We start from the raw sequence: 9,718 nt of genomic DNA, 5'->3' as shown, positions 1-9,718 counted from the left end.
GTAAGGCATATGAGCTCAGGTGATTTGTTCAAGACAACAGGTAAGCAGTCTGGATCAAGTCTAGGTGCCTGACTCCTAAGTCCATCTCTTACTCCTGTTACCAAACTGCTTGTCTGTTCCCCACAAGACTGGAAGCTCCAACACACTGCCTGGCACAAGGTATGAACTCTAAATTTTCATTGACTGAATTCCACTGGAGCCAGAGAACCAAGTTCCCTGGCTTCTGCAACAATCCAAGCACAGAGTGATAACAGGCCTCACTAGAGCAGTGCACTGCAAGAAGATGTGATGTAACCCTCTATTTCCTTTGAAATTCAGATTTTCACTAGCAGGCATAAATAGTAGTTTCCCTAAGAAAGGTGCTAAGCCTCAAATTGCAACATATATGGGGCATTCTTTGCTAGTGTCACAGGAAACAATGAGATTATTTCCCAAAAATTTCTAAGAAATGGATTTATTTCTAGAAATGGCACCTAGATTGCTGAATGTATTTTAGCAACATATATTCAATGAGTATACAGTGTATGAAAATGTACATCATTATTCTTTAAAAATAGGCATTTCTCTAAAATTGTTAAGTCAGAACTGCATGTTCTAGGCTCCAGGTTCAGTTATCTATGTGTAAAATACTTGATTTATTTGTCACTTATTGTATTCTATTTTCAATGGGGTTCTCTCTTTTGTAACTGGAAGATTTGTAGCCATTTTTCTTACTGGACTTTACAAGGGAAAAAGTCCCTTTCCCCACCCCCAAGTTTTCTCCCTAGACTCCCCCAACAGTTAACATAGCTAAGAGAATCAGATTCTGTTTCACTAACTTAGAGATGTCTGGCAAGAGATTAAATAGCTGTGTCTCACTTTGTGCAGGTCACCAACTTGTTAACTCGTCATACTATAAAGGGGTAGCTGGGAGGGGGACCAAACTGTGGGGATCCAAGGGTATGTGCAATGTACAACATCATATATATACACACGTGGCAGCGCAAGCACTGCAGCTAAAGGTTAAAACCAGTTCTAAGGGGTCGTCTCAGGGTTATTCATACAATCAAGGAGGAGACAAAGAGGTCAGCTTGTTGTAGGTTCACACATGATACTTTGGGGAAAAGCCTTTTCTTTTTTCTCCCCCCTCAACATTTAACTAAAAACATTTTTTAAAACTACAGCTTGCTGCTGACCCAGCGTTTTCTCTTGTTTCCATGTGAGACATTATTATTACAGTATGTTCACAGGATCAGGTGTACAGTACATGAAACGGTCTACTCTACTGCACACCCCTCTCCAGTGAACAGGGTTTGTCCACAACTGCGAACTTCTGGGTTCCTGCAAGATTGGGAATGTACAACAATAAACCATACACAGTTCAGCAGTCACCATTTTTGTCCTTCGGGTTTTTTTTGGTTTGTTTTTTTTAACCATTAAAAACATTATGGGGCTTCCCTGGTGGCGCAGTGGTTGCGAGTCCGCCTGCCGATGCAGGGCACGCGGGTTCGTGTCCCGGTCCGGGAAGATCCCGCATGCCGCCGAGCGGCTGGGCCCGTGAGCCATGGCCACTGAGCCTGCGCGTCCGGAGCCTGTGCTCCACAATGGGAGAAGCCACAACAGTGAGAAGCCCGCGTACCGCAAAAAAACAAAACAAACAAACAAAAAAAAACATTATGAAATGTGGCATCCCCTTGATGCCAGGACTGGGAAAGCCATTTTTATTTGTATTTTTTTTCCCCCAAACTCACTGTAAACGACAGTAACTTTGGTTAAAATAAAAGAAGTCTTCTATGTAGGCAGAGCTTTGTCTTTTCAAATAGGGCAGGGTCCTGAGGGGACAGGGAATAGAAAGATTGGGAGGAGGAAGGGGCGAGGAGGAGGAAAGAGAACTAGGAGAGACTTTTTTTCCAAGGGAGAAGCTGGACAGCACAGGGTAAACTGGATTCTGAGGTGGTTTTGCATCAGTAAAGGGCAACAGTTTCTAAGTTCTCCACGCGCGCGCACGCGCACACAGGGAGGGAGGCGTCCCACGGCTGTCATGACTGACCAATCAAAAACAGAACATCGCAAATGACTTGTGAAACCAGTGAGTTCATCGACGGTGATACCGAGATGTCCAACAACCGTGACTCATACAGCGTGAACTCCGAGTGTTTCTCGTCCACCTTGGCCAGGGCCAGCAGCGCACAGGCAGCCTGCCACATCACGTCCACACTAGCTGGCCCAAAGGGCGGGTTCTGCGTGTGGAGCAGGCTGGCCTGGCTCTGCTGGAACCGTCTGGCAGCAAGGCTGTCCTCCAGGAAGCCCAGGAGGTCGCCGATGCTGCCTTTCTGCACTGCAGTGGCACGGGCTACCAGGCTGTCACCCTGTGCCAGGTTGGCTAGGAGTACCACAGCCATCTCCTGGCACACAGGGTTCTCTGGGTCACTGAGGAAGCGCACCATGGTGCTGTACAACTTCTCCGGGTGGCTGAAGGGGGGTGTGGCCAGGATCAGGTCCGCATTGCTGTCCTGGATGCCGAGTTTGCTGAGGGTTTCCAAGACCAGTCTCTGGGGGGGGGAGGATGGCGTTGGGGCCCAGGGTGGAGAAGGGGTCCTGGGTTTCAGCTGAAGGGCAGACTGCCCAGTGTAGGAGTCCATCCAGGACAGGCAGGCAAATGCCCTCGGGGTATGGGGAGAGGTCCAGCTGCCCCGAACTGTTGGCGAGCGTGACCAAGGTGTTTTCCCAAAGCATCTCCAAGCAGTCCCACCACCACTCCACTTTGTTGCAGCTCACCCCTTGGTCCTGCTTCCCCTCCTTCTCGTAAGTCAGTGGCGCCTGCTTCCGTTCCGGGTGCTTGTGGTGCAGAAGGATCTGCTTGCCCAGGGTGAGCAGCAGCCCCGGGTGCTTGGACATCTCAAAGTCGAAGTCTAGCACAAATGACAGACTTCGGATGGTATTGGAGACACAGACGCAGCGTTTGGCTAGGGAATCCTGCCAGCCCAGAAGGGTACACAGTAGGGTGTCATCTTTACTGTGGGGTTCATCCTCTAGGATCTTGATGTTCCGATGGCTCTGTGCTGGGCTGATGCCAAATGGAAACTTGCTGCTTTCCTTGGTGGCCTCTACACTCTTGGCTCCCTCCTCGGTCAATGTGCTAGACCAGGTGGACAACATGTCATCCATAGTGGCTGGGATCCGTTTTTCTGGAGGGCCATCAGTCGGGGGGCCCTCCTGCTCTGTTGTCCCTGGGGTACCCTCTACTGCTGTGACATACTTCCGAGTGACTGGTGGGCAGGGTACATGAGGCCGGGAAGGCAGCAGCTCTGTTTTGCTCTCAAAGCGGGTCTGGATATGCTCAGTGGTGACCCCCCCACAAATCCGCCAGTGCAGCAAGCCACTGTCAAACTCCTGCACGCGCCCAAGCTTATCTGAGCAGCCCACCGTAGATGGGTCGTTCTTTTGCACAAGCTTTACTGGAAGCCTGTCAAACTCACTAATCAGCTTCTCCTCACTATTCTCTGAGGCGGCTTTGTCCTTGTCCGCAAAGGCCATCTCCTCATCATTTTCAATTACTTCCTCCTCTTCTTCCTCCTCTAGTTTAGGACCTAGAAGGTCTTCCTCCTTCTCTCCCTGCACAGGAGCTGGACTAGACGTTTTGCTGAATCTCCCAGGGTCCAGTAGTGTTCTCTGTCCTGGGTCACCCACCTCATACTCCTTTAAAATGCCAAAGATCTCAATCAGGCAACGTGGGAAATATTCCACAAGGAGCTCCAGCAACCCTGGGAGCTGACTGAGGTTGAAAGTCATGATGCTGTTGTTATCATACAGCAGGATGTTACTGGTGTCTAATGCCCACGTGCTCTCTGCCAGCAGCCCAGACTTGAGGGACATCATTACCCGCCACGCCTCCAGGGTTCCGATGTCTTTCGTCGTGAGCCACCTCCTCTGCTTCAACACAGGCTGTGTGGCTTCAACAGAGCCAGGTGGGAAGGTGATGTCCCGCCGAATCATAGGGGGCTGCACAGGGGCAGGTGCTATGTGTGAGTCAGGTACTGGGGGACCTGGCTTCTGCATCTTCATCCCAGAGCGCAGGAATGGAGACTTGCTAGGAGAGGTGCGGTTCTCCATTGGCCGGGACAGGGGAGCAGGGCTGGATACCTGAGGAATGTGATTCTGCATGCTTGGTGGGGGCTGGTAGTTGGACGGAGGGGGCCTTGTCATGGGGGGCACGGGGGCAGAAGGACCATATGGGGGCTGGCGTGTGCCACGGGAAGGCCATGGGCCTTCATGGTTGGCTCTCTGATCCGTGTGCAGCATTTCATGTTTGGTTCACGCCCTGATAGGCAGCGCCTTGCAGGGCAGAGCCCGTGCTCTGCCTGCTGGCGTAATTGTGAATGAGTGCTTTTTAAAGTTCATTTCTCAAAGGTCAGAAGTAATTTATTGTGTGACAGTCCGGTTTGGAGAGATGAGAAAGGTGCTTTGTTCTTCTTTTAAACGTGACCGCACAGGCACATACACACAGCATTACAAAAGCTTCTCAGGCAAAAATATAGGGTCTAAGTCCACAAACTCTTACCTGAGAGCCTGTGGGGGAAGATATGTTTTAGAATTCAGGATTTGGGGGATTCTAGGAACATAATACGGTGCATAGTACAGAACATCTTAAGCAGGGTCCCAGGTCAGCATTCCATAATCAAACATTAACGTCTCTGCAGTGAAATGTATGATTGTTCATACTGAGTAGATAAATAATGACTACAAAAAGCCTCATGCCAGTTCAGGTCAGATCTTACTGCCAAATGAGTTCAATTCAGGTCGCATTTACTCGCAAGTGAGTTATGGAAAAAAACCTCTATCTTCAGAGCTTTCTAGATTTGGGAATTGAGAGTGAGAAATTGTGGACATGTATTATGAAATATTCCTTCATAGAATGTCATCTACTCTTTAGGGAAGGCAATGAAACATATTTAAACCTACCAAATATGTTAAATCAATTAATTTTCAAATAATATTATTCAATAGATACTTGTCCAATGAGGAATAAACACAGTTATTTAAACAGTGACAATTACAGGGAGATTTGATATAATAGGCTACATCCTGTTAGCGGACATTAAGAATGGCCGAAGGCTTGGGGACTTCCCTGGTGGTCCAGCGGTTAAGACTCCGCACTCCCATTGCTGGGGGCTTGGGTTTGATCCCCAGTCAGGGAACTAGATCCCACATGCATGGCGCAACTAAGACCCAGCATAGCCAAATAAATAAATAAATGTATATTTAAGAAAAATAAAAGAATGTCCAAAGGCTCGATAATGATTGGTGGGCAACTTATTTGCAAACAATCAATAAGAGCCAATATGTTATACAGCCAACCCACTGCTTGTTAGTGGCAACATATCAGCCATGAAAATATCCTTGATTAATTCAAGGCTGATTTCAAAGAATCTCAGGATTGGAATCACTTTAAAATCACTGTAGTCCAACCACCTCTTAGAGCAAAGAATCTTCTTATCCTTCGGTCACCAACCCCTTAAAGTTACAAAAGAAAAAAAGAAAAGGGAAAAAAGGTTATGATCTTCACCCCAGAAAGATGCACATGCATGATAAGTGTCACAATCATTTCCAAGGGATCTACTGACCCCGAGTTCAGAATTCCTGCCTAGATGCTTGCCATATTTGAAAAGAAAGCTAATGTTTTATAATTTCACAGCAATCTTACTACCCTGGAGAGCTTCTATATTTTAAGTTGCTCATAAATTGACTGTGGTCATATGTTTCAATGGCTTCTGTGACATTTATCTCAACTTATGATTTTCTATGCAATATTTATAAGATTTTTTTTTTTTTTTTTTTTTTTTGTGGTACGCGGGCCTCTCACTGCTGTGGCCTCTCCCATTGCGGAGCACAGGCTCTGGACGCACAGGCTCAGCGGCCATGGCTCACGGGCCCAGCCGCTCCACGGCACGTGGGATTCTCCCGGACCGGGGCACGAACCCGTGTCCCCTGCATCGGCAGGCGGACTCTCAACCACTGCGCCACCAGGGAAGCCCAAGATAAATATTTTTGAACTCACTGTGACCCTTTGTTTTAACCATAAAGGTTGAAAAGAGGAAACATCATGACATTTTTTGGCTTTTCTTTTTGTATTTTTACATCCCATATCACACATAACTCAGACGGGGGAAAGAAAGAAAAAGAAATCCTTGATATACCTCTTTTAGCCTCCTGGTCTGTCACGGAGCCCAGACCTGCCGCAGCTGGCACGGGAGGACACGCTTTTCCCTACCATCATGCCCCAAAGCGTGTTAGCCATAGGCCCTGACTCCGGAAGCAGCGTTCAGGTATTTTCTTATCAGGCAGCGCGGCGGCGCCTCAGCGGAAGAGCGGGCTTCCAGGCCGCAGCGATCAAACCCCGCCCCCCACCTCACGTAGTTGGAGGTTTCCAGAAGCGCTAGCATCTCCGCGCCGCGCAATTCTCGGTGGTCCGAGCGCGTGTTTGCTGCCTCGTATTTCCACTATTTACCAGTCATGATAAGCGCCAGCCGAGCCGCAGTAGCCCGTCTTGTCGGCGCCGCAGCCTCTCGGGGCCCCCCAGTCGCCCGCCACCAGGATGGCTGGAATGGCTTTAGTCATGAAACTTTTAGAATTGTTTCAAGGCGGGACTATGCATCAGAAGCGATCAAGGGAGCAGCTGTTGGTACTGATTTGGGTACCACCAACTCCTGTGTGGCAGTTATGGAAGGTTAACAAAGCAAAGGTGCTAGAGAATGCTGAAGGGGCCAGAACCACCCCTTCAGTTGTAGCCTTTACAGCGGATGGTGAGCGACTTGTTGGCGTGCCGGCCAAGCGACAGGCTGTCACCAACCCAAACAACACATTCTATGCTACCAAGCGTCTCATTGGCCGGCGATATGATGACCCAGAAGTTCAAAAAGACATTAAAAATGTTCCTTTTAAAATTGTCCGTGCCTCCAAAGGCGATGCCTGGGTTGAAGCTCATGGAAAACTCTATTCCCCGAGTCAGATTGGAGCATTTGTGTTGATGAAGATGAAAGAGACTGCAGAAAATTACTTGGGGCACACAGCAAAAGATGCTGTGATCACCGTCCCAGCGTATTTCAGTGACTCTCAGAGACAGGCCACTAAGGATGCTGGCCAGATATCTGGACTAAATGTGCTTTGGGTAATTAATGAACCCACAGCAGCTGTTCTTGCTTACGGTCTAGACAAATCAGAAGACAAAATTATTGTCGTATATGATTTAGGTGATGGAACTTTTGATATTTCCATGCTGGAAATTCAGAAAGGAGTATTTGAGGTGAAATCCACCAATGGAGACACGTTTTTAGGTGGTGAAGACTTCGACCAGGCCTTGCTGCGTCACATTGTGAAGGAGTTCAAAAGAGAGACAGGGGTTGATTTGACCAAAGACAACATGGCGCTTCAAAGGGTTCGGGAAGCCGCTGAGAAGGCCAAGTGTGAACTCTCTTCATCTGTGCAGACTGACATCAATTTGCCACACCTTACAATGGATGCTTCTGGGCCCAAGCATTTGAATATGAAGCTGACCGGGGTTCAGTTTGAGGGGATTGTTACTGATCTAATCAGAAGGACCATAGCTCCATGCCAAAAAGCCATGCAAGATGCAGAAGCCAGCAAAAGTGACATAGGAGAAGTGATTCTGGTTGGTGGCATGACTAGGATGCCCAAGGTTCAGCAGACTGTGCAGGATCTCTTTGGTCAAGCCCCAAGTAAAGCTGTCAGTCCTGATGAGGCTGTGGCCATTGGAGCTGCCATTCAGGGAGGTGTGCTGGCTGGTGATGTCACAGATGTGCTACTCTTGGATGTCACTCCCCTGTCTCTGGGTATTGAGACTCTGGGAGGTGTCTTCACCAAGCTTATTAACAGGAACACCACTATTCCAACCAAGAAGAGCCAGGTGTTTTCTACAGCTGCTGATGGACAGACTCAAGTGGAGATTAAAGTGTGTCAGGGTGAGAGAGAGATGGCTGGAGACAACAGATTTCTTGGACAGTTTACTTTGATTGGGATTCCCCCAGCCCCTCGTGGAGTCCCTCCGATTGAAGTTACATTTGACATTGATGCCAATGGGATTGTACATGTTTCTGCCAAAGATAAGGGTACAGGACGCGAGCAGCAGAGTGTGATCCAGTCTTCCGGTGGGTTAAGCAAAGATGATATTGAAAATATGGTTAAAAATGCAGAGAAGTATGTTGAGGAAGACCGGCGAAAGAAGGAACGAGTTGAAGCAGTTAATATGGCTGAAGGAATCATTCATGACACAGAAACCAAGATGGAAGAATTCAAGGACCAATTGCCTGCTGATGAGTGCCACAAGCTAAAAGAAGAGATTTCCAAAATGAGGGAGCGCCTCGCTCGAAAAGACAGTGAAACAGGAGAAAACATAAGGCAGGCAGCATCTTCCCTTCAGCAAGCATCATTGAAGCTCTTCGAAATGGCATACAAAAAGATGGCATCTGAGCGGGAAGGCAGTAAACTCTGGAGTCGAAAGGACAACATATTATGATGCTTGGGAGTGAAGGGATTTCCTGAGCTGAAATGGGCAAAACTTCAGTCTTCTACTGTGTTTTTGCAGTACTCTCTATATAATTTCCTGAATGTGTAAATTTCGTGACCATTAGCTAATGATCATTTAACAAGTGATAATTCCCAACAGTACAAAATTCACAGTGTTCTGTCCCTAGCCTGTCATTCCTTTTCAGTTGCATGTAAAATGGGGGGAAAGATGATTTATCGATCATTCTAAAGATTTAACGTTGTTTTGTGCTGAAGTAGCTGTATTTTCAAAGGGGTGAAACCATCTCACACACTGAAGACAGGTCTGGAATGAGACCATAGGGGGATGAGATCCTTCTAGTTACCTAAGTACTGCTGTACCAGCCTGTGTGTATATGGAGTTCTTCAACTGAGGCCCTGCAAGGCAAACCAGCTGTGCCATGTTGGGAGGTAGGGCAGGGGAAGCTAAATCAATGGAAAACTAAGATAGCTATTTATGTGAGGTCCAGCTTCTAAAACGCAAGTCTCCCAAACTTTCTGAAGGCATACTTTCCTAGCTACCCTTTGGCCTGTGTCTGGCACCTGTATCCCTGATGAGTGTTCTTTTTGATCCATTCTGGATTTTTAAAAAAATAAATAGGAAAAGCAAAAAAAAAAAAAAAATCCTCTAAGGAAAAAACATAAAATTTCCTGCTAATAATTTATCAAGCAACAATTTTCAATTTGACATTAACTGGAATAGGAAATGATGGAGTAACTTTTCTAAGTGTGGAGCTGTCACGGGAGAAAAGACTTATATTAGTCTCTGGCATCAAATCATGATTTAGATTTGTCAGTATTAGGCACACCATTGCCTTTCTTTGACATTTTTAGGCGTCTGATAGGAGAGGATTCTGCGTGTGCTGCAGTAGAAACTTCCTTCTATGCACTTATCCGAACGGTTCATCGAGAGCATCCTTCTCAATCTAAGCATCTCAAAGAGACTGACTCACCAACACCAGCCCCTTGGCACACCCGAAGAAGGAGTACCTGAACTCCACAATCACATCAAAAAGACTGACTTCTCTTTGCGTAAGAAATTAAGAGAGCAATGGTTCCTGCTAGGCATGGACAGAAAAAGTGTCCTGCAGCCTCTTTCCAGTTAGTCTGGTGAAATTGAACATAAACTGTCCTAAGGGCAAGCTGGAGCCCAGCTGAAATCTCACCCTGTTACTAG

At 47.3% G+C, this 9,718-nt stretch overlaps 1 protein-coding gene and 1 pseudogene across 1 annotated transcript; one reads left to right on the top strand and one right to left on the bottom strand.

Annotated features, from left to right (window-relative positions):
* Positions 1-2,018: 2,018 nt before the first annotated feature.
* Positions 2,019-9,448, bottom strand: LOC115844938 (AT-rich interactive domain-containing protein 1A-like). The gene is given in 3 exon segments (XM_030842438.2): positions 2,019-2,540; positions 2,542-4,286; positions 9,436-9,448. Coding segments are annotated over 3 exon segments (2,280 nt in total).
* Positions 6,474-8,666, top strand: LOC115844939 (stress-70 protein, mitochondrial pseudogene; annotated as a pseudogene).
* Positions 9,449-9,718: the final 270 nt, after the last annotated feature.

This window comes from Globicephala melas, chromosome 16 (assembly GCF_963455315.2).
Source record: "Globicephala melas chromosome 16, mGloMel1.2, whole genome shotgun sequence".
Lineage (NCBI taxonomy): Eukaryota > Metazoa > Chordata > Mammalia > Artiodactyla > Delphinidae > Globicephala > Globicephala melas.
Note: the sequence above shows the minus strand (reverse complement) of the source record. Positions and strands in the feature narration are given on the sequence as shown.